The 24,758-nt window shown below is 58.7% G+C and overlaps 1 protein-coding gene across 9 annotated transcripts in view; it reads right to left on the bottom strand.

The window, feature by feature from the left end:
• Positions 1-24,758, bottom strand: part of KCNT1 (potassium sodium-activated channel subfamily T member 1) — a 67,214-nt gene that overhangs the window by 25,412 nt on the left and 17,044 nt on the right. For 5 of the 9 annotated variants that reach the window (XR_005020316.1, XM_036855436.1, XM_036855440.1 and 2 more), the window contains exons 1-4: positions 12,907-13,065; positions 7,777-7,818; positions 1,050-1,129; positions 455-554 (exon numbers count right to left, since the gene is read on the bottom strand). Coding sequence is in view for 8 of the 9 variants with exons in the window: in XM_036855436.1 (XP_036711331.1) it covers positions 455-554; positions 1,050-1,129; positions 7,777-7,818; positions 12,907-13,061 (377 nt within the window). In the remaining variant the exon portion in view is untranslated. Of the gene's footprint in view, positions 1-454; positions 555-1,049; positions 1,130-7,776; positions 7,819-12,906; positions 13,066-24,758 lie in introns of those variants that run through there. The other 4 variants (XM_036855435.1, XM_036855439.1, XM_036855438.1 and 1 more) reach the window with 2 other exon arrangements.

Genomic DNA, 24,758 nt, shown 5'->3' with positions numbered 1-24,758 from the left:
GGAACCGGGTGGAGCCCCAAGAAAGAGGCACACACCCTCCCTGCACCACGAGGCCTGGCACCCCTGCCTGCCCAGCAGGAGCTGAGGGAGCCAGAGCCCCTCGCTGAGACCCCCCCACCACGCACCCCTGGGCGAGCAGGGAGGGGGCATCCCAGAACCCCAAGGAGAGCTCTGTCCAGGTCCGGGGGTGGCTGCAAACGCAGCCGCCGTCCACGACAAGGACACCCTTCTGCCCATGCTGAGCCGGCTGGTCAGCAGAGCCTGGGGGTGGCGTCCTGGCCATGGCTCTGTTGGGGAGGGATGCTGGGTGGGGTCCCATGGGGGAAGGAAGGACTGACTCCCCAAGGCCCTGGGCACAGGGCACCGGGCACGGACCCCTGTGCGGACCCCATGGGCCTCTGTAACGGCAGAGGGCCCACAAGAAGGCCCAGCCCCGGGCCTGCGGGTCACCCACCATCCGATCCCCAGGGCCGGGTCGTCCAGCAGGACGCGGACGATGTAGAGCAGGCAGGTCAGCAGCTTCAGGGAGAAGTTGAACAGCCGGATCCTCAGGCCTGTGGGGGGCGGGACGCTGGTCACGGCTCCTGGACCGGCCGGGGTCCCAGCCCGCACTCCTCGCTCTGCACCTGGGCCTCCGCACCGGCTGCCCCGCCAGCACTGACAGCGTGGCTCTGCTGGGCCGGCCTCTGACAGGCTTCACCCTGTCCCGCCTCACGGACGTGGTACAGAGGGCTCCCCGAGCTGCCGGCACCGGTGGCGGGGGGTGGGGGGAGCAACCGACAGACTGACGGACCAGGACCCACGGGCACCTCCGCACCCCATCTTGCATCCCAGGGGGCCAAGCTCCTGCTGGGATGCAGGTGGAACGTACCCGCGGCGGGAGGGTGGGGCCACACGGAGGGGCCAGGGAGCCCCTCGGGGTGAAGGGGCTGAGGCGGTGCCACCCGGCTGCCAGGGGCGGCGGGTCCCCACAGGGTGGAACGTGGTGCGGGCCGGAGGTGAGGGGCACTCCCACCGCCCCTGCCCCCCACCCTGAAGGCCCCACTCACTGGATCTTTGGTTTTTGATGAAGAACAGTTTAAGCCTCTCCTTGAAGGTGTTCTCGTTGACGTAGAACTCCACCTGGACCCTGGAGGGCGGGCAGGAAGGAGTGGGCCCGGGGCCAGCGGGGGCTCCAGCCCAAAGCCCCCCACACGGCGGGCCCCTCCCTGCTGCCAGAGCCAGGGTCAGCGCTGCCACCTCAGGCAGAAGGCCCTGGGTGCCACATCCCCACGTGCCCCCAGCGGACCTGCCCACCGGCTGCCGCCTTCTCAGTGCCCAGGGCCCTCCAGGCCCCGCAGAGGTGAATGCTCACAGGCCCCCAGCCTGGGCTGTCACGGCAGCCACCAGGATTACATGTGGCCTGTGTGGCCCTTGGCTCAAAACATGCCATATCATTAGTACAGAATGTTCCAGAAGCCAACGGTCAGCTGCTTTGTCTGGAGGCCCCTGGTGGTTGTGCCTGGAGACTCGCTGCAGCCCGCGGGATGGTCGAGGCAGACAGGCCGGCGGTGGGTCCCCTCCCGCCGAGGCCATTCCCTGGACGATCCCCAGAGGCCCTGACCCCTGCCCGGGCTCCCAGCATCCTGGGAACAGACCACACGGACCGGCAGGAGTTTCCTGTCGAATGAGGAGGCGGGGTGGGGATGGACCGTCTGGTCACTATGGTAACGTGGGACCCGGAGGCCATGGGCCGCTGCCCCCGCCTCGGCCGCGAGCCCGCTGTGGCCGGCATGCTGGCCAGGCGAGGGCTTAATGTTCCACCATAATGGAAACTCCAGTGTTGACAGCAGGCAGGACGACAATGACCCTGTAGCCAGGTTCCCGTGGCGGGAATGGTCTAGGCTTCCCTCGCGGGGTGGGGGCACCGGGGCTGGGCTGCCTTGCTCTGGGTTGGCACCTGGCATCTCCCACACGGCCTCCGTTCCAGGCTGCATCTGCCCCATTGGCAGGTGGGTCTTAGGACCCCACAAGCAGCCTGTGGGCATCACTGTGGCCAGTCCTCACCCCCTGACCAGACAGAGGCACCAGGAGCCCGGGATTTGGGGCGGGGCTTTTGACCAGAAAGGCCTGGTCCAGATGCCATGCCCTGTGCCTCACCTCACCCAGATGTCAGGTGGAGGCGGCCCCACCACCCTCAGGGATGTCCTGTGGGTGCGTTAAGACTGTCCAGGTGAGGCAGCTGCTCAGCCATGCTCTGTGTGAAGACCGTGACACAGGAGGCAGAGGGACTGAGCACCCTGAAGGCAGAGTAGTGCTACCCAGAGGAATCTTGGAGGGCTGCATGTAGGAGGTGGCGGTTGAGCAGATGGGATGCAGGACAGTGGTCCACAGGCAGAGGTGAGGCGCACGCTGGCCCAGGTCCCTGCTCCCCACCCCTACCTCCCTGTCGTCGTCCACCAGGGTGGAGGGCTGTGAACGCCTCCCCTTCTGACCAGGCTCCAGCTCCTATCGATGCAGAAATTCATGCCGCTGTCACCTTGAAAGTTTAATGGCACTGCTCTGCCTGCGGCTGGCTGCCCCAACGTCTCCAAGAAGTGTTTAAGATACTCATCACTCCCCAGGCCTGTTCCGGGCACAGTGTGTGACACAGACTTGATGTGTTGGCAGCAGCCGTCTGGACCTGCCCTGGCGATGCGCCCGCGGGAGGGGACTTGGGCAGAGCCCCAGCACCTCCCTGACCTTCGCCAGGTCGGGGGCCCTGGCCTGACCACAGCGGCCCCCACTGGTCACAGGGCTCAAGAAGGGCCCAGGGGGAGGAGCTGGTGGTGTGGGCCCTTCCCCACTCTCAGGTCCTGGTGCAGGGCGGTCAGCCGGGGCGGCAGGACAGGCCTCCCGCAGACCGGCGGGGTCCAAGCCCAGAGCCAGTGGTCAGTGCACCCCACTGCACCCCAGGACACCCCGCTGCACACTGTACCCAACACACCCCACTGCACACAGCACCCCAATATACCCACTGCACCCCAGCACGCTCTACGGCACCCCAGCACGCCCACTGTACTCCAGCACCTCTCTGCGTACCCCACTGCACCCCAGCACTCCCACTGTACTCCAGCACCTCTCTGCATACCCCACTGCACCCCAGCACGCTCTATGGCACCCCAGCACACCCACTGTACTCCAGCACATCTCTGCGTATCCCACTGCACCCCAGCACGCCCGCTGTACTCCAGCACATCTCTGCGTACCCCACTGCACCCTAGCACGCCCACTGTACTCCAGCACATCTCTGCGTACCCCACTGCACCCCAGCACGCTCTACGGCACCCCAGCACACCCACTGTACTCCAGCACCTCCCTGCGTACCCCACTGCACCCCAGCACGCTCTATGGCACCCCAGCACACCCACTGTACTCCAGCACCTCTCTGCGTACCCCACTGCACCCCAGCACGCTCTATGGCACCCCAGCACACCCACTGTACTCCAGCACCTCTCTGCGTATCCCACTGCACCCCAGCACGCCCGCTGTACTCCAGCACATCTCTGTGTACCCCACTGCACCCCAGCACGCCCGCTGTACTCCAGCACATCTCTGCGTACCCCACTGCACCCCAGCACGCCCGCTGTACTCCAGCACATCTCTGCGTACCCCACTGCACCCCAGCACGCCCGCTGTACTCCAGCACATCTCTGCATACCCCACTGCACCCCAGCATGCCCACTGTACTCCAGCACATCTCTGCGTACCCCACTGCACCCCAGCACGCCCGCTGTACTCCAGCACATCTCTGCGTACCCCACTGCACGCCAGCATACCCACTGTACACAGCAGGCCAGCACACTCCCCGTCGTGTCCCAGTGTATCCCTGTGCACACCACTGTACCCCAGCGCACCCGGCGTACACTGCACCCCAGCACATCTCAGTGTACGCTGTACCCCGGTACACCCACTGTACTCCAGTATATCTCTGTGTACCCCACTGTACACTACACCCCAGTATACCCTACTGTACCCCAACGCATTCACTGTACACTGTACCTCAGCACACCCCACTGGACCTGAACCCCAGCCTCCTCTGTAGGTGCTGCCCGGAGCCGGGTCACGGGAATCCCCGAGGGTCCCTTTGGGGAGTTAGTCAAACGCCTTCTCTCTGAAGGAGGGGCTCAGACAAGCCGGGCTGGGCCTGGGCCACGTCAGGGGGCAGACGCCCCTCGGCAGTGCCCATGTGTCCCGAGGGACCACTCCCCCACCGTCCTGCCCCGCACAGCAAAGCCTCAAGGAGGGGTCCCCACCCCTTGTGCCCCTCCACTCGGGTACCCCCTCCTGGCCCTCACCTGGCCAGCAAGGCCCAGCTCGGCCCACGTGGCTGGTGCGCGTGGCTGGTGGCCGAGTCTCCCTCCTTCCTCCTCAGCCTCCTGGGGACCTGCCCCCCGTGCACCGCGCCCCCCGGCCCGCATGCCTCTCACGGCTGCTGCCTGCTGCCCCCGGAAGTCCCCGCCCAGGCCCAGGGGTCAGGACTGCCAACCGGGACTGGTCACGCCTCAGACATGGAACCCGTCAGCCCCCTGCCCGGGCGGCTGTGGACACCCATCTGGACAGGCGCCCCCGGCCCCGGGCGCTCTCCACGTGGGAGGAGAGAAAGGGGTGGGGGCGGCGGAGCCCGGCGGAGACTCGGCCCCGGGAGGTCGAGCCTGGGTGCCGGGAAATCCACGGAGCCGCCTCCACTTTTAATTTTTCACGAGCTGTGTCTGCCTGCCTCTCCCACCAGAGAAGGTAAGTTACAAGCTTTCCATTTACTCTGAAGTGCGGGTGCAACGGGTGTAATGCAGCGGCAGGACGTGCTCTTGGCTCCACAAGTTCCTGGGGGATGTGGCCACGCCGGGGTCACGGACCGCCTGGCTTGGCAGAGCCCCGCCTGTCTGAGCCTCGGCCGCCTCACCTGGGGCCCGCACGGTGACAGGAGCCGCCTGCCACGGGCATCCTGAGGGAGCCTGGCAGGGCTGCCGCGACCGTGCACAAGTTAACACGGTCCTCTCGGGGCCTCAGGTCCTCCCTTGTAAAGTCCAGGTAAGTGTTGGTTTTCAGAGAGAGGATGAAGTGAGAGACGGCCCACGCCCGTGGCTCGGGCCCTGGCACCCACCAGCTTGGCGGTGCCAGAGATCGGGGCTGGACTTGCTCTGTGTCCGACTTTGGCCCACACCTGTCACTCCCATCACCCAGAAGAGACGGCCCCGTGCCATAAACCCACGTGTATGGCTGCCGGTGGCACGTGGCCGCCGGCCACCAGCTGTGGCTTGAGGCCCTGTGGTGGCCCCATGGTGGAGCCGGTGACCAGGCCCAAGGAAGCTGCTCTGGGGAGCGGGGGAGGGCTGGGTGGGGGCCCAGGAGCCAGGAGCCGGCCGAAGGCTCACAGGGCGACGGCCCGGCAAACACAGCTCAAGAGCCCTGGGCGAGGGCAGGCGAGGGGTGCACTTCGTCTGCACCCCCTCACATCCATCCACCCGCTCCTTCGGCAGGACGCCCGGGGCGCAGGAAGGTCTACAGCCCTGGGCAGCCCTGGTCACAGGGCCCCGAGGCTTCTGAGAGCCCCGGCCTCAGACGGTCCCTGGGGTACCCCCTGGGGCTAGGCCGCGAGCCCCAAGGACCGGACAGGCCAAACCCACACCCTGTCCCGGGACAGTCCTGAGCCCTGCTCCCTTCTGTCCTTCACGGAGTGAGCAGCTCTCAGGCTGGCGAGGACAGGGATCCAGGCCGGGCAGCTCGAGAGCCATCTCCCCGAGCCCGGCCACAGGGCCTCTCGGCGGGGTCCCGCCAGCCCTGTCCCTACACACGTGGAAACTGAGGCCCACCCGGGCTGGACGCTGGCTCAGGTCACCCAGTGGTCAGAGGAGACAGGCCTCTGGACTCCCGATGGGGCCTGGGTCTCCCGAGCTTCGGGGGCGTAGGAGTCAGGTCCCAGCAGGCGGCTCTGCCCCATCCCCACTCGGCTTGCGTTCGAGTGGGCCCAGGCCCGCTGCCGGTGTGCAGGGTCTTGCCCACGCTGGGGTGGACCAGAGGAGGCCCCCTCGTGCCAGCAGAGCAGCTTGAACTCCACCCGCCCCACACCAGGACCGGACCTGCCAGGCGAGGGCAGGTAGAGGAAGGGGGCTACAGCTCTCCCCGATGACCGGCAGCCTGGGGGAGTGGCCTTCCAGGGATTCCTGGCAGGCGGCTCTGGCACAGATGGCCTGTGCCGGGAAGCGGCAAACGCAGGGCCAGGCGGCCGGTCCCGGGGGGAGGGTGACGAGACACCAGGCGCACGGCTGTGGGGAGGCCCCCCCGCCCGGCTGTGACAGCCTTGCACTCACATGGGGCCGGGGTCTGGCGGCCTTCTCCCCGGTCTGCCGCTGCGTGCCGGTGGCTCTCCAGCCGGTACCTGGGAGCTCCACGCAGGAGGCCACAGAGCCCCGAGCAAGATGGAAGAGCAGGGCCCGGGCCCAACTGCCAACCCTGAGGCCGGCTATTCTGAGAATGGGCAGAGCCTGTGACCCCGCCCAAGGGCCTGGACAAGGAGGGACACCTGGCCCGCCCTGCTCCCCGGGCAGTGGTAGGTCCCAGGGTGGGCGGGCAAGGAGCCGGGCTGCTCTGGGTTTGGAGGTGGGGCCCTCAGGCGGACGGGCTGCTCTGCCCCAGCTGCAGCCTCGCCTGTGGGGGCATCAGGGGCACAGGCTCTCCTGCAGCTCCTCCCACGGTACAGGCCGGGGCACAGGCCGCCCGCCGTCCCACATCAGCCCACGGCCATGTGCCTCCCCTCTGCCAGTCAGCCCTCCCGGTGCCTGGCACACCGAGGAAAGCAAGGGCTCCGGGTGACCTCTCAAACCAACAGACGGCGCCGTCCGAGAGCGTCCTTGTACTGGAGCCTTGGCTCGGTCGGGGCCCCAGTGAGCCTCCTTGGGCCTCCCAGGGCCCAGGGATGTTTGCTCTGCCCGTGACAATGCAATCCTGGGGCAGCAGGACCCCAGCCTCGGCCCCTAAGGCGGCTGCAACCGTCCACATCCTCCCACGGTCTCAGACCCGCTCCTGGTGGGGCTGGGACAGCCCTACGGTGGCGGAGGTGCCTTCCCCCTCCTGTTACCCACTGCGCCACCGCTGGGGGACTGAGGCCCAGGGCAGCTCCCAGGCTCCTGCCTGCGGCGTAACAGCGCAAAGCCTCGGGCTGCAGGGGGCGGCGCGGAGAAGCCCCGAGCGCGCGGTGGTGGCCAACGCCGACGGTGTTAATTAACGAGACTAAACACCAGGCCCCAGTCGGTGGCCACACTGGACGCCATGGGTGTGAGCAGGTGGGGGGCTCTTTCCCAGGAATGCCCCTGATGGGGCTGCTGAGGGCACTTGGGTACCCCGACCTCAAGGCACCCTCTGCTTGACCTAGATCCTAGCTGAAGCCAGGAAAAGCCTGGCAGGGCTCACAGTGGGGCAGCCGAGCCAGGCGCCTGGGGGTCCGAATGGTCACCAGTGGTCACCTGTATGCCTGTCCCCACATAGGCACCACGGCAGGGGTCCCTGTTCCCTCCCGAGGGCTGTGGTCACCACCTGTGGGGTATTGGCCTCCGGACACCCCCATTTCCTACTCCCAGGCTCCTCCCCAGGAAGCCCCACCCAAGGCCCAGCAGCACCGGCCGTGTCCCCGCTCTCACCCGGCTGCAGGGCAGATAGTGCGGCCGGAGCGGACCCTCCCCCCTGGGCTGGCACGGCCCGAGGCGCCCTCCCCCTGGGCCTGCCAGGGGCTGGGAGGCCACCTGTGAGCCAAGCACTTACTGAGACAGAGAGGAGTCCAGGCTGAAATCTTCCACGTGAAGCCTGGGGACGGAATGGAGTGGACGCATCAACGTGGACGGATGCACAGACAGAGGGCCTGGACTCCTGGACCAGGCGTGGGCAGGGACACCCAGGGAGGACCCGGGCAGGGTCCAAGGGAAGCAGGGGTGCGCCCGTGCGCACACTCCCAACGGGGCCGGGCGCCCTCGGCGCCCAAGCAGCAGCCCGGTGCACGCGGCAGTGCTGGCACACGCGCCCCGCCCCGACCCAGGCGGATGGCGTGACCACCAGACCTGGGAGACCGCACGCAGGACGGGCACCCGCCTGTGGCCAAGCGAGCGGCAGGACAGCAGGCCTGGCGAGTGCTCACCGCCCTGCTCGGCACTAAGCCTGCCGCAGGCCCTGCGTGACCCCAGTGTCCAGGAGGCAGCACTGTGAGCCCCCCCTTGACACCCAGGAAGCTGACGGCAGCAAGAGGCTGGACGACCTCTCCTGGGCACCCCCTGCCCTGCCCCTCGGCTTCCTGGTGACAAGACAGGCCAGCGCTTTCAGGGACCCCCAGGGGCAACCCCTCTACTGGGCCAGCAACACACACCTGCTGCCCTTTGGGCGGCCTGGCCTAGGGCTCTCCCAGACTGGCCACAGCCAGATGACACCAAGGTGGGCGTGGCCTGTGCCGACCTGGGAGGGAGACGGGGAGGAAGAGGCCTGTGTCGGGGCAGGGTAGGGAGGGGGGCACAGAGGGTCTGCTCTTTGCTGGTGACGCACCCACCTGGGGCCTGCTTCTCCGCAGAGGGCTTCACGGGGCCTCTCCTTCAATCCTTAAAGCAAACATCTTCCAGAAGGGGAAACCAAGGTTCAGAGAGGACCACGGCCTTCCTAAGGCCACAGGCGGGGAGTGGGGAGCAGCCTGCCTGTGCGGGGCCCCCTGGGTGGGACCCCCGGCCTACAGCTCCTAGTTCCCCGGGCGGGTGAGGTCTTGGGCGGGCGTGGTGGGGCTGGGCGCTTCAGAGAGCAGGGGAAGCCTGGGCTTAACTGGGCCTGGGGTTGCTGGGAGGTTCTGGCAGATTCTGCGTGTTTATCCAGCTCAGGTTCCCTTTGGCCTGGGCACTGCCCCCATTGCTGAGTCAGGCGACAGCTGCACCCAGGGTGGCAGGAACCTGGCAGGGCCAGAGCCGGTCACAGCGTCACAGCGGACCAGAAACTTGCTGAGAGCGGGTGAGGGGCGCTGGCAGGAGAGGACGGGGACAGGAGAGGGAGAGTGGCCGTGTTCCTGGAGGGGGCGGGCACATGAAGGTGCAGATCTGCAGGGGAGGAGGGGCGGGGGCGGGGGAGGAGGCCCCAGGGTCCTGGGGAGAACAGCAGGAGAGCAGGGCCGCGCTGGAGCCGCCCGAGGGGGAGATGGACGAGGCGGCCACGCGTTGGGCTCAGAGCACACGGGGAGGGCGGGCTCGAGCCCCCAGAGCAAAGTGCACAGTTGGTCCTGGGCTGGCCAAGCCGGTGTTCCCTGCAGCCCTTGCTTCCCTGCCCTCCCCGGCCCCCCGCAGTCCACAGAAGTCCCCAGGGCTCTGCATGCAGAGGCGGGGCCTGACCGCCGCCCCCCCACCTCCCGTCCTTGGTGGGCAGCCAGGCTCAGAGGGGCCGCCCTGAGTCAGGGCCCTGGGTGTACGGGTGCCCCCCAGCGGCCACTCTCTGCAGCTGCCACCCGGGTCTCCGGGTGATTTCAACCCCCGCCCAGGCCCTGCAGCACCTGCACTGGCCCCGCCCAGGCCCCACCCCTGACTGCACCCCGCGCCCCAAGGCCCCACCCCACCTGTGAGCCTTTGCACGAAGACCCCGCCGCTGGAGCTCCCCCTCTCCCCCCAAACCTTCCCGTCAGCCCAGCTCTGAGCGAGCCCCTCCTTGGATGTCCCCTCCGGGTGAGGGTCCAGGGTTGGTGAGCCCCGCCCCTGAAACTACCCCTGGGGAGGGCGAAGAGACCCTCCTGGCCCAGCTTATAGGCCTCACCTCCTGGCGGCCTCCCACTCCTCCGTCCAGGTCCTCCTGCGCCTCCCCTCCCCCGGGGACCCTCTTCCTGCCCTGGAGTTCCCTTGACCTCTGCGAGCGGCCTCCAGCGGGACCTCAGAGCTCGTCCTGGCCTCTGGCCTCTGGCCTCCCGCTCCTCCCCTTGCCCGTGTGGTCCCATCCAAAGCCACACCCACACAAGGGTCCCCACTCCCCGGCCTGGGCTCTGCCTCCCGGACTTCTCCCTGTGGCCGTGCCTCTAGGTACCCCAAACTCAGCCGTCCACAGAGCACTCCCCGTTCCCTGCCATGACTCCCCACAACTCTCAGACCCCAGAATTCTACCTCCTAGATCCTTCTGCAGCCCGTTCCTTCTCACCAGGGCCCCCGCCATGCCTTCCCGGCTACTCCCATGTCCCCTCCAGCAATCCACCAGTGAGCCCCTCGCTTGGGACACAACCCAAACCCACGGGGGCGGGGGCTGCTGAGTAAGCAGGCCCTTCCTCTCCAGCCTCACCTGCCCCAGCTGTCCCACCCCTCTGCATCCCTCTTCCTTCCAGGTCAGCACACCTGACACCTAGCTGGGACCTGAGCTGTGCCTGGAAACCTCCTGCATACACCTTCCAGTGGTTCTGTCCCCACCAGCCTGGGGCTCTGCAGGGGTGTCCCCCAAAGCCAGCACACTGCCCTGCCCTGCCCTGCTCTCCTGCTGGCCCCTGGGTGACAGCTCTGGGCCTTGGCACCCTCACCCCATTCTGGCTCCTGGGGCCCCTCCTCCCACACACAGCTGTTGGGGCCCAAGGACTCGTCTCTCAAAGGCCAGGGGGCAGCACACATCCAGGGCTGAATGCACCCCCCCTGCCACCAGTGGGACCCCTGAACTCGGGCCCCAGTCCATGCAGGCCAGCTTTGCCTTCCCTGGCCCTGACCTGAGGCTGGGCTCCTGAAGACTCAGCAGGAGGTGGGGGGTTGTGCTGGGGCCCCCCAGCAGATGTGAGGCTACACGGCAGCACCCATGGGGGCAAGGCCGCTCAGCCCCAGGGTTGCTGGGGGCATGAAGGGGCCCTAGCCCAGCCGTGACCCTCCGGGAGAGCTCATTACATGGCCAGCCTCTCCCCTCACTGGCTCTTTAGCTCCAAAGCTCTCAAGCGATGGTCCTCATCACCCCCTCCCCCAGGTCACGTTTCTAACTATCCCCCCACAGCGTCCAGGAGATGGGGGTGCAGTGCTTCAGGGGCAGGTGGGGGGGCGCCCTGGGCAGGGCCGAGGCCTCGTGGCCCAGCGAGCCCTGCCCCCCGCTGGCTCCAGAAGGTGCGTGCAGGATGCAGGAGCTACGGCCACAGGCTCCCTCCGGCACAGGGCTCCCACCTGCCTGCTCTGGCCTTACTGCAATCTCTATCAGACTCGTGTTCCTAAGGAACAAAGCCTGCAAGTCCTCCTCTGCTCTGAAACCTGCCATGGCTCCCTACTGCTCCCGTCCAGAGCAAACTCCAGAGCGTGCATCTAACGCTTGGGGAGAGGAAGCTGCCGGCACCAGCCCTTGGTGCTGCTGGGCCGGCTCTGCAGCTGCAGACACGCCCTTTACTCTGCAGAAGGAGGCTGATGAGGACCCTGCACCTCAGGGGCTGCAGGGGGACTGAGTGACGCTGCTCACGTGAAGGGTCATCAGCACAGGACTGGGGGCGGCAGGGGTGGGTATGGGAGGAGGGCTCCCTGGAGGAGGTGTCCCTGCCACCGCACCTCCCATGCTGCACTGTGGGTTCAGATGCAGCCTGGACAGGACCTGCCATGCCTCTGTCCCTGCACTAACAGGGACAGTGGGGAGCCAATCATTTGCAGGGGCCAGCCTGCCTCTGGATCCACTGCCCCCCACTGCCTCCAGGAAGAGGATGGAGAAGAGAGGAATCTGGTCTCCAGGGCCTTGGCTGGCACTTGCCTCCCTCCTGCCCAGGGGCTGCCCATCAGCTGCTTGAGGCCACCAGGCGTGCCTGTTAGAGGCACTTAATCTCCAGCCTTAGCAGTCTCCTCCGGCAAATGGGAGTGACCGCTGGGCAGCGGCCCCCAGGGGCGTGTCAAGGAGCAGGAAATGGGGTTTGAGGGTAGGGAGGGGCCCAGAGGGCATGTGGCCAGCAGGAGTGGGGGGAGGCTCCCCAAGCACCCTTGGTCTGCCATCTGCCAGGCTGAGTCTCTGCCAACCCCTCGCCCCAACCCTGACACGGCACAGCGCCTCCCCCCACCGCCCCAGGCTTTGGCCCTGGCTGTTCCCTCTGCCTGGAAGCCCCTGCCCATCTCCCCGTGCTCCCCCCGAAGGGCCAGTGCCCCAGGAAGTCCCGCTCTCCTTGCCCCGGCCCAGCCTGCACCTCCCTCTACCAGGCACAGGTTTCCATGCCCACACATGTGCCCACACCAATGGGTCTGATTCATCTCGGTTTCCCCCGCAGCATCTAGAAGGGCTCCTGGCACAGGGCAGGGGATGGTTAAGCATTAGTCCTGCAGACTGAGCCTCAATGTCCTCATCTGTGAAATAAGGGTGTCGTGCTCCGCCGGTGCTCAAGGAGGGGCCGGACAGGGGTTGGCACTGCCCTTGCCTGGCTGGGGAACCAGCCTCCTGCACCTCAGCTGCCACTGGCTCCAGGCACCAGCGCCAGCGAGCCTGAGCCCTGATACACCCAGCTCCCATCCGCTATGCAGCCTCCCTGGGCCTCACGCTGCTCACCTCTGAAGCGGGACACAGATGCTGGCCCTGCATCCCCCCAGGTGGCTGCTGGAACCAACATGAGTGTGGCCTCCAGTGGGACAGGGCTAGGGCAGTGGTCACCAAGCCACCTGGCACAGCGCCCAGGTCCCCACTGCCTTTGTCCCCTCCGGTCGTATCTGCAGGCCCTCTGTGCTCAGCCTCTCAGAGCAGGAGGGAGCAGGGGTCCCACAGGCTCCCCGAGGCGGGCTGGAGACACACAGAGCGGTTGGGGCGCTTGGCTGGGGGTCCCGAGGGAGACCTCGGCCGTCCCTCCCTTCCCGGGGCTGCAGGCAGCGCGGCAGGTGCAGCCGAGCCGAGCGGAGCCCGTGCGGGATGCGAGCGCAGAGATGCAAAGCCCCTCCCGGCGGCGCCCCGCGCCCCCGCCCCTACCTCTGGCCCACGTCGCTGCCTACGGAGCCCCCGCCGCGGGTCGGCAGCAGCGGGCTGAGCCCGTGCGGCTCCTCGGGGGCCGAGGCGCCGGCCGGGGCGCCCCCCGGGCCCGCCTTGCCCTCGGACGGCGAGCGCGGCAGCTTGGCCCGCGCCATCCTGCCGGAGCGCACGGCGGCGGCGGGCGGCGGTAGGCGGGTGGCGGCAGAGGAGCGGGCGCTACCATCTCCGCGCGCCGCCCCGCGTTCCCCGCGCCGCCGCCGCAGTGGAACGGCCGAGGGGGGCTGGGAAACTGGGGGCGGCCAGGCTCCCTCCCGCCGCGGCCCGGGGGCGCCCAGGCTCGGCCGCCTCCCCACCCCGGAGGCCGGGTGCGCAGAGGACGCCCCACGTGGGAGGAGGGTCTTGGCGCCCCAGGCTTCGAGGGGCTGCCTTACAACGGAAGTAGTAGTAATAGTCATGCTGACGGTCACGGCGCTGGGAGGAGGGGAGGAATAGTAGCGCGGTGACAGCTGGTGGCTCTTGGCCGGTCATCTCCGCAGGCGGGGGCTGCTGGCGAGGGGAGCCTCAGCCGGCCTGTGGGTTCTGGGGACGCGGGTGGGGCTCCAGTTGGCCAGCCCAGAGCCACGCGCACCTGCCAGCCCCTACCCCTGCTGCCCAGGTTGGGTGGGTCCAGCCCCTCGGTCAGGTGGGGACATCGCTGTCTGTCCTCCCAACCGCAGGCACTCAGGGGCCGCCCCTTCCCCCACTTCCTTCCCCCCAAAGCTTTCGGGGAGTCCACGTGGTACTCATTTACCGGTGCCCGCATGCCAGGCTCAGCTCTGTGCCAGGCCTGAGATCCCAGCCGTGGATGAGGCAGCTACTTCCTGGAGCCCAGTCTGTGCCCGACGCCCTGCTGGGCGAGCTCGGATCCTCTCACTGAATACAGACAGCTTGAGGAAGTGTGCAGATTTCTGTCCGTTTGCAAAGTGGGGAAACCAAGGCGCTGAGCGGGGGAAGTGGCTTCCCCAGGAGGCCAGACAGGAAGCAGTGGCGCGAGGTCTCCCCCCACCCCGGGACCAGCTGACAGAGCCTCTGCTCCCTGTTGCCACATTGTGTGGCTTTTCTGCCCAATTCCTTCCATTTTCACAGACGAGGGAGGCCTGAGGCTGGGAAGGACAGGTGACCCGCCTAGGTAATGGCCGTCAGGTGTTGGCACTGGGAGGACCAAGGCTGTGGGTTGGCAACCCTGGAGCCCAGCTGGGTGCAGGGGGGCTCAGACAACACCTGTCCAGGCTGCCGGGGGGCTCCAGGCCCTGCCGACGCGTCCAAACCCTGACGCCAGACCGGAGCCTCCAGCTTGGCCAGCCTGCCTACCTCTATTTCTTCACCCCACCTGTGACCCAGCAAACCACCAGGGCCCGGTGCTTACAGAGGTCTGCAAGAGGAAGGTGGGCCTCAGTACACCCAGCCCCTGGCCTGGGCCCTCTCCAGACATTGCCTTGTCAGGATAAAGCCGTGTAAAGCCATTCGGCGGTCTCAGCAAACACTCATACGTGCATTTCCCCCGACTGCCTTCTACGTCCCATCCCGTCCTGTATCTGCCGAGGTGTTTGTACTGGCCAAGCACTGGGAGGCCCCTGCCCGCCCTGGGCAGAGGGGGGCAAGCCTCTGTCAGCCATTCCCTACCCTTCCCGTGGAGGGAGAGGCATGGAGCGGCTGCAAAAGAGTGAGGGCTGGAAGTGCCTCGGGCCTGCTGGTGAGCGAGACGCATGGTGATGACCGTAAAACAAAGCCAGCAGCACCGCGGGCACGGGCAGTGCCGTCCACGGGGCCACGCTGAGGCCCCTCTGCATGTGTGTCCACGCGAGACAGGCTGGGACCTGGGACCCTTTGCTGCAGTGCTTGCACTAAAACAAACATCTCTTCGAGCAACGAAATACAAAGAAACTATAAGGGACTAAAAATAACTGCGTGCATGCACAGTTGGGGCAAATTATGGACAACAAGATACAGAGAGACAGAAACCCCAACTGCCACTTCTGAAGAGCTGGGAGCAAAAGCAGGGTCCTGCGTGAGACCCTTGCACACAACACCAAGGGGTGGGCAGACCTTCTAAGCCACCCCTCCGGCCCGACCCCTGGACACACCCCTACCCTCACCCCATATAAGGAACCAGCTGCCCCCACCACTCAGCGAGTGAGCAAGGGAACCTATTACTTGTTCATGCTCCCCACTGCAGCAGCAGGGCCCCCAATAAAGTCTTGCCTGAATTTCTGATGTGGCCTCATCAATTTCTATTGATTAAGGAGGCCAAGAACCCTGGTCGGTAACACACACACAATAGACCATCAGGGACGTTCACCTGTGCACCCCAGGAAGCTGTGAGAGGGGCTCCTTGGGACTTTAGGGTCCACAAAGAGACCAGCACTTGATTTCCTTGAGCAAAGGCAGCGAGTGGCAGCCCATCTCAGAATGCTCGTGGGAGCGCCATCTGCAAGGGCACAGCATGGCAAACGCCTCACGTCCACCCACGGGGAAGGCTCAGCGTGTCTAGCCCATCCACCCCGAGTGCTGTGTCTTTCCCATTCTGGGTTTTGAGAATGCAGTGGGTTGGCAGGTCCCAATGGTGTCTGAGGTCCAGGGTCAGATCAGGTGACAAGGGCAGGATGTCCAACATTTTGTGCGGCGGGATCTAATGACAAATACAGGCTGATGTGTGGTGGTTACGTCTGGGAGTGGGCTGGGGGAGGCCTTTCAACCGGCTGCTGCATCGTTTAGGTAAGGTTTCATTTATTTTGAAAACAATGGTCCACTTTTATCATCCAAAGTCTAGTAGTATTTTCCTGTGTGGGGAGGACAGACACCCCTCCTGCGTGGACCAGTGCCCCACGGCTCTGCCTCCCCAGGGCGCTGTGGGGAGTGTCCAGCGGGCAGGCTGGATGCTCTCCCGTGAGGCGAGGCAGGCAGAGCCGCCCCCAGGCCCTGAGGAGTCCCAGCACTGCTTGCTCCCACGGGGCTCAGACAGACTCAGATGCCACGGCTGCGTGTGGTGGGGTAGGGGACAGGCAGAAAGGCTGACTGCTCCTTTTGCTCAAGCACTTGCACCTTCTTCCGGAGGGCTTCATTCCTGCCACACGGCAGCCCTGTGTCATTCTGTGGGGGGAGACTGCTGGCTGGGTGGGGGTGGGGCAGGGGTGGTGGGTGGGAGGTTGGGGAGCCAGGTGGAAGCCAAGGTGTGTTTGAGGGTGGAACTAGCCAGGCTTCCTGGAGGACTGGATGGCGGGGGATTCAATCAGGGGTGAGGAAAGGGGTGGGTGGTGTCACCTGAGATGGGGCAGACAGAGGAGCAGATGGCAGGGTCTTCCCAGACCTGTTTTGGACGTTCTCAAAGTACACAAGACAACCATAGTGCATGCAGTGGAATATTATCCAGCCTTAAAAAGAAAGGTAATCCTGGGCTTCCCTGGTGGCACAGTGGTTGAGAATCTGCCTGCCAATGCAGGGGACACGGGTTCGAGCCCTGGTCTGGGAAGATCCCACATGCCGCAGAGCAACTGGGCCCGTGAGCCACAATTGCTGAGCCTGCGCGTCTGGAGCCTGTGCTCCGCAACAAGAGAGGCCACGATACTGAGAGGCCCGCGCACCGCGATGAAGAGTGGCCCCTGCTCGCTGCAACTAGAGAAAGCCCTCGCACAGAAACGAAGACCCAACACAGCTAAAAATAAAATAAATAAATTTAAAAAAAAAAAAAAAGGAAGGTAATTCTGACACAGGCTACAACATGGATGAATCTTGAAGATATTGTGCTGAGTGAAATAAGCCAGTTGTGGGACTTCCCTGGTGGCAGATTGGTTAAGACTCCGCGCTCCCAATGCAGGGGGCCCAGGTTCGATCCCTGGTCAGGGAACTAGATCCCACATGCATGCCACAACTAAGAGTTCGCATGCCACAACTAAGGAGCCCACGAGCCGCAACTAAGGAGTCCATGTGCTGCAATTAAGGAGCCCACGAGCTGCAGCTAAGGAGCCCACTGGCTGCAACTAAGGAGCCCATGTGCCACAACTAAGGAGCCTGTGAGCCACAACTAAGGAGCCCACCTACCACAACTAAGACCTGGTGCAACGAAATAAATAAATTAAAAAATTAAATTAAATTAAAAAAATAAAAGAAATAAGCCCATCGCAAAAGGACAAATCCTGTAGGATCCATTTATCTGAGGGACCTAGAATAGTCAAATCCATAGAGACAGAAAGGAGATGGTGGGGGCCAGGAGCTGGGAGATGGAGTTAGCACTTAATGGGGACAGAGCTTCAGTTTGGGAAGATGGGAAAGATCTGGAGATGGATGTGGTGATGGTTACACAACAACGTGAATGTGCTTAAAGCCACTGAGCTGTGTGCTTAAAGTGGTTAAGATGGTATGTTTTTGGTATATTTTACCACAATTCAAATAAACAATTTTTTTAAAAAGAAGGAAGGAAGGGAGAGAGAGAAGAAAAAAAGGGGGATAAAGAGAGGATGGACTTCGTAAGACAAAGAACCCAGCCAACAATAAAACATGACCTGGAGCAGAAGGAATTCCCTAAAAAGGCTTCAAGCACTAAACCCACTGGACAGGGACAAGCTCAAAAATGAGCTACGTCGGTATCTCAACAGAGTGAGGGAAAAAAGGGAGATCACAGAATTTTGGAGACAAACCGAGAGCCCAAATACTAAATCACATGGGATCACTAATGACTAAATCACACGGGATCACTAATGAACCCAGTCCAGAAAAGATATGACTGAAAATGGAGTTACTGACAGAGGGATGGCCCTGCTGGCACAGAAGCAGATGCAGAGCAGAGTGTCCAGGAGCTGAGAGCTGTGGGAACACTCACCCAAAGAATTGCTTGTGCCCTGGACAGAGGCCCCAACCTGTTTTAAGTATTTAAAACATATTTAGAAAGTACTGAGAAATATAATGATGAAAGAACTACACGCTGAGTTCCAGGAAAATAAGGTACAGGATGTGCCACACCCAGATATTGATCCCATTAATCTACTGGGCTTAAAGGATAAAGAAAGAGTTCTTCAGGCGATAAGACAGACAAAGCAAATCAAGTGAAGGGTAGAGCAAGCTAGCTTCAGGGGCTGGGGGAGGGGATGGGGAGCGAATGTTTAATGGGGACAGAGTTTTGGTTTGGGAAGATGAAAGAGATGGATGGTGGTGATGGTTGCACATTAAGAATATGCTTACTGTACTTAAAGACAAAGACTGTAACAAGAAGCAAAGAAGGACATTACATAATGATCAAGGGATCAATACAAGAAGAATATATAACAATTATAAATACATGTGCACTCAACAAAGGAGCACCTAAACACATAAAACAAATATTAATAGACATAAAGGGAGAAATTGACAGTAACACAATAATAATAGGGGACTTTAACACCCCACTTACATCAATGGATCAGACAATCCAGACAGAAAATCAATAAGGAAACACTGGTCTTAAATGACACATTAGACCAGATGGACTCAATAGATATATATACATAGAACGTCTCATCCCAAAGCAGAATACACATTCTTTTCAAGTGCATATGGAACATTCTCCAGGATAGATCACATGCTAGGCCACAAAACAAGTCTCAGTGAATTTACGAAAATTGAAATCGTATCGAACATCTTTTCCAACCACAACACTATGAAACTAGGAAAAAAACTGCAAAAACCACAAACACGTGGAGGCTAAACAATATGCTACTGAACAACGAATGGATCACTGAAGAAATTAAAGAAGAAAATAAAAACATACCTGGAGACAAATGAAAATGGAAGCACAATGATCCAAAATCTGTGGGATGCAACAAAAGCAGTTCTAAGAGGGAAGTTTATAGTGATAGTGATACAAGCCTATGTCAGGAAATAAGAAAAATCTCAAATAAACAACCAAACTTTACACCTAAAGGAACCAGAAAAAGAAGAACAAACAAAACCCAAAGCTAATAGAAGGAAAGAAATCATAGAAATCGAAGCAGAAATAAATGAAGTAGAGACTAAAAAAATCAATAGAAAAGATCACTGAAACAGAGAGCTGGTTCTTTGAAAGGGTAAAGAAGATAGATAACCTTTAGCCAGGTTCACCAAGAAAAAAAGAGAGAGGGTCCAAATCAATAAAATTAGAAATGAAAAAGAAGTTACAGCTGATACCACAGAAACACAAAGGGTCATAAGTGATTACTACAAACAATTATATGCCAATAAAATGGACAACCTAGAAGAAATGGACAAATTCCTAGAAATGCACAGTCTCCCAAGACTGAACCAGGAAGAAATAGAAAATAGGAACAGACCAATTACCAGTAATGAAATTGAATCAGTAGTAAAAATCTCACACAAACAAAAGTCCAGGACCAGATAGCTTCACGGGTGACTTCTACCAAACTACTAGAGAAGAGTTAACACCTACCCTTCTCAAACTATTCTAGAAAACTGCAGAGGAAGGAATGCTTCCAAACTCATTCTATGAGGCCAGCATCACCCTGAAACCAAAACAAGACAAAGATAACACAAAAAAAGAAAATTCCAGGTTAATATCACTGACGAACAAAGATGCAAAAATACTCAACAAAATATTACCAAACTGAATTTAATAATACATTAAACAGATCACACACCATGATCAAGTGGGATTCATCCCAGGGATGCAAGGGTGGTCCAATATCCACAAATACACCACATTAACAAATTGAAGAATACTAATCATATGATCATCTCAACAGATGCAAAAAAAGCTTTTGAGAAAATTCAACATATTTTTATGTTAAAAACTCTCAACAAAGTGGGTATACAGGAAACAAACCTCAACATAATAAAGGCCACGTATGACAAGTCCACAATTAACAACATAGTCAATGGTGAAAAGCTGAAAGCATTTCCTCTAAGATCAGGAACAAGACAAGGATGTCCATTCTTGCCACTGCTATTAAACACAATATTGGGAGTTCTAGCCACAGCACTCAGACAAGAAAAAGACATCCAAATTGGAAAGGAAGAAGTAAAACTGTCACTGTTTGCAGATGACATGATACTATACAAAGAAAATCCTAAAGATGCCACCAGAAAACTGCTAGAGCTCACCAATGAATTTGGTAACATTGCAGGATACAAAATTAATATACAGAAATGTGTTGTACTTCTATACACTAACAACAAACTATCAGAAAGAGAAGTTTAAAAAAATCCTATTTACCATCACATCAAAAAAAAAACAAAACCTAGGAATAAATCTAACTAAGAAAGTAAAAGATCTGTAAGAAAACTGTAAGACACTGATGAAAGGAACTGAAGATGACACAGAGGGAAAGATATACCATGCTCATGGATTGGAAAAATTAATACTGTTTAAATGACCATACTACTCAAAGCAATCTACAGATTCAATGCAATCCCTGTCAAAATACCAATGGCGTTTTTCACCAATGGCATTTTTCAAAAGCTCCCAACTGGCCAAAGCAATCTTGAGAAAGAAGAACAGAGATGGAGATATCATGCTTCCTGACTTCAGACTATACTACAAAGCTATTGTACTCACAACAGTATGGTACTGGCACAAAAACAGAAATATAGATCAACAGAACAGAATAGAGAGCCCAGAAATAAACCCACACACTTATGGTCAGTCAATCTGTGACAGAGGAGGCAAGAACATACAATGCAGAAAAGACAGTCTCTTTCCCAGTGGTGCTGGGAAAACTGGACAGCTACATGTAAAAGAATGAAATTAGAATGCTCTCTAACACCATATATAAAAAAAAACAAACTCAAAATGGATTAAAGACCTAAATGTAAGCCCTGAAAACATAAAACCTAGAAGAAAACAATGGCAGAACACTCTCTGACATAAGTCTCAGCAATATATTTTTGGATTTGTCTCCCAAGGCAAAGTAAACAAAAACAAAAGTAAACAAATGAGACCTAATTAAACTAAAAGCTTTTGCACAGCAAAGGAAACCATCAACAAAACGAAAAGACAACCTACCAAATGGGAGAAAATATTTGCAAATGATATGACCAATAAGGAGTTAATACTCAAAGTACATAAAGAGCTCATACAACTCAATAACAAAAAAACAAACAACTGGATTAAAAAATGGGCAGAAGACCTGAACAGACATTTTTCCAAAGAAGGCATACAGATGGCCAGCAGGTACATGAAAAGCTCAACATCACCAATCATCAGAGAAATGCAAATCAAAACCACAATGAGGTATCATCTCACACCTATCAGAATGGCTAACATCAAAAAGACCACAAATAAAAGATGTTGGCGAGGATGTGGATAAAAGGGAGCCCTAGAACACTGCTGTTGGGAATGTAAATTGGTGCAGCCACTTTGGAAAACAGTATGGAGCTTCCTCAAGAAGGTGAAAATAGAACTACCATATGATCCAACAATCCCACTCTCCTGGGTACATATCCCCCAAATCCTTGAAAACACTAATTCAAAAAGATACATGCACCCCAATGTTCATAGCAGCATTACTTACAATTGCCACGATATGGAAGCAACCTAAGTGTCCATCAACAAATGAACAGACAAAGAAGACGTATGTATAAATACAGTGGAATACTAGTCAGCCCTAAAAAAAAAGAGAATGAAATTTTGCCATTTGCAGCAACGTGGATGGACCTGGAGAGTATTATGTTTAGTGAAATAATTCAGAAAGAGAAAGGCAAATACTGTGTTATCACTTATACGTAGACTCTAAAAATAAAACAAATGAATGAACATAACATAACAGAAACAGACTCAGAAACAGAAACTGACTCTGGTCCTCCCACCTCCCTCTTCAAAAAGCCCTGTGATCCCATGGGGTCCACCCAGATGATCCCAGGACTGTCTCCCCATCTCAAGATCCTTAACGTCAACACATCTGCAAAGCCCCTCTCGTCACCTAAGACACTTGCAGGTCACAGGCATTAGGACATGTACATCTTTGGGAGGGGCACATTGCTCAGTCCATCACACATGGTGAACCTATGTAACGCCATTGGTCAATACATGAAACCCAGAAAGAGTAGTCCAGAAAAAACACCTTCAGCTGTCATCCTTTGAGGCTGCTAATACACTTTGAAAACTGGTAATTAAATGGAAAGGATTGAGCGTGTTTTCCTGCTTTCTCAGCAGGAATTACGTTTCGGGGTGTACAACTAGCTCCCATTGATGTAGGAAACCCATCAGTTAAAGAAGAATGTGGCTTATACTCAAGGAGTGTGGAGGAGAGCAGGAAAGGAGCTTGTCCAAGCCGCCACAGAACGTGGGGCTCAGGGAGGATGTCTGGTGGGGTTGCCACCCTTAGCTGCACCAAGGAGGGGGAACGCATGGTCGTATGATGACGGATCACCTTGCATAACTGCCCAGTACACAGGCTGGGCTGTCATTGTTAAGCCATCGTGTCCCCCTGGCCATCTCTAACGGAGGGACAACCAGGACATGGGGCAACATGGGGACCGTGGTGGCACTTAAAACCTTCTCTTGCCTGAAACATTTGAGTTCCATCCATGAGACCTTCAGACCCAACATCCAGTTTACAGGAATATTGGAGGCAGAGCAACAAGCTGAACCACCCACCAAGAGGCAACCAGATACACAGATGGCAGAACATTCTGCAGGCCTGGCGTATCAGCTACCTATGCTGTGTGACAAACTGCCACCAACTTCACAGCTTAAAGCAACATATACTCACAGTGCCGAGGTTACAAGACCGGGTGTAGCTTAGCTTGGTGTCTTGCTTAGGGTCCCACGCATCTGAAATCAGCATTAGCAGGGCTGGGTTTCCACCTGGACCCCTGGGGAAAATCCGCCTCCAGGCTCATCCAGTTGGCTGGATTCAGCTCCTGGCGGCTGTAGGACTGAGGTTCCCCTTTCCTGCTGGCTGTTGGCTGCTCAGCCCCTAAAGGCTGCCCTCATCCCTGGGCCCCTCCACCTTTAAGGTGGCAATCGTGGGTCAGATTTCCCTGTGCCCCAAATCTTTTCTTCCACTTCCAGCCAGGGAAAACACTCTTGCTTTCAAAAGGCCCCTGTGACCAGAAAGGGCCCAACCTCCTGGTGATTAACTCAGCCAACTGATTAGTAACCTTACTTATAACACAAAATTGCCATGGGTATGAGCTTCCTATGGCTGACGTAACAAAGTACCACAGTCTGGATGGCTTGAACAACAGAAATTCGTTCTCTCCCAGTTCTGGAGGCCAGAAGTCCAAGATCAAGGTGTCAGCAAGGCTGGCTCCTTGTGAGGCCGTGAGGAAGGATCATTCCAGGTCTGTCTCCAGATTTCCCTTTTTCAAAAGGTCACCAGTAGGGACTTCCCTGGTGGTCCAGTGGCTAAGACTCCGCATTCCCAATGCAGGGGGTCCGGGTTTGATCCCTGGTCAGGGAACTAGATCCCACATGCTGCAACTAAAAGATCCTGCACATAGCAACGAAGATCCCACGTGCCGCAACTAAGAGCCGGTGCAGCCAAACAAAATAATAATAATAATAAATAAATGTTAAAAAAAAAAAAGGTCACTAGTCATGTTGGATTAGGGCCCACCCTAATGACCTCATGCTCATGTAATGACCTCTAAAGACCCTACTTCCAAATAAGGAGATCCTGGGGGTGACATCTCACCATCTTTACCAGCTTGGAGATTAGGGTGGGGGACCTGGGGAGGCCACATCTGATAGGAGCCACTCTGGATTAAAAGGAGTTAGTGAACCCTAATAACCAGATGCAACACAATATTCCTGGACCAAACAAACCAGCCGAGAAGGACAGGTTGGGGCCACCAGGGAAATGTCTTCCCCAAGCCAGGTATGTGCTGCCTCCTCCCTGGACTCCACCCTGGCTGCAGACCCGGAGCCAGGAGCCCTCACCCACTCCCCCCAGGCTCTCTGATCACCTCATGGGCACCACCCGGGGCTCCCCGACTTCTCAGGGGAGACGGCTCCTCTCCTCCTGCCCCCCCAGTGCAGACACGAGTCTCAGGAGATGCCCCATAGATGCCACACGAAATCTGTGCTCCCCCAGAGGCTCCAGGGGAGGGTCCTTCCTGCTTCTTCCAGCTCCGGGCGGCCCCAGGCGGCCCTGGCTTGTGGCCACGTCACCCCAGTCTCTGCTCCGTCTCCACAAGGCTTCTCCTGTGTGTGTTTCTCTTCTTACAAGGATACCAGTCAGCAGATCTAGGGCCCACCCTAAATCCAAAATCATCCCATCTCAAGATCTTTACCTTAATTACACCTGCAAAGACCCTATTGCCAAATAAAAGTCACGTTCCCAGGTGCCAGGTGGACATGAATTTGGGGGACACTATTCAAAGCACTGCAGGGGGTCTGCAGTTCTTTCCTGCAGACCCCCTCGCCTGAAGTTCCCCCAATCAGCTATGCAACCTTGAACAGGTCCTTTTCCTGCGGGATCTGCCTCTACTCACCAGGTGCCTGCACCCCGTGGGTGAGGGGAGAGGGGAAGGTTCTCCCTCCAGGAATCCTGGGATGTTCTCGGGGCGTAAGGAATTTGAAATCAAGGCAGAGCTTAACCCCGTGAAAGGTTACTGGCCATCTTTTTTTTTTTTTTTAATTAATTAATTTTAGTTTTGGCTGCGTTAGGTCTTTGCTGCACACAGGCTTTAATTGCGGTGAGTGTGGGCTTCTCGTTGCGGTGGCTTCTCTTGTTGCAGAGCACCGGCTCTAGGCGCAAAAGCTTCAGTAGTTGTGGAACGCGGGCTCAGTAGCTGTGGCTCACGGGCTCTAGAGCGCAGGCTAAGTAGCTGTGGCGCACGGGCTTAGTTGCTCCACGGCACGTGGGATCCTTCCTGGACCAGGGCTCGAACCCATGTCCTCTGCC

This window comes from Balaenoptera musculus, chromosome 6 (assembly GCF_009873245.2).
Source record: "Balaenoptera musculus isolate JJ_BM4_2016_0621 chromosome 6, mBalMus1.pri.v3, whole genome shotgun sequence".
Taxonomy (NCBI): domain Eukaryota; kingdom Metazoa; phylum Chordata; class Mammalia; order Artiodactyla; family Balaenopteridae; genus Balaenoptera; species Balaenoptera musculus.
Note: the sequence above shows the minus strand (reverse complement) of the source record. Positions and strands in the feature narration are given on the sequence as shown.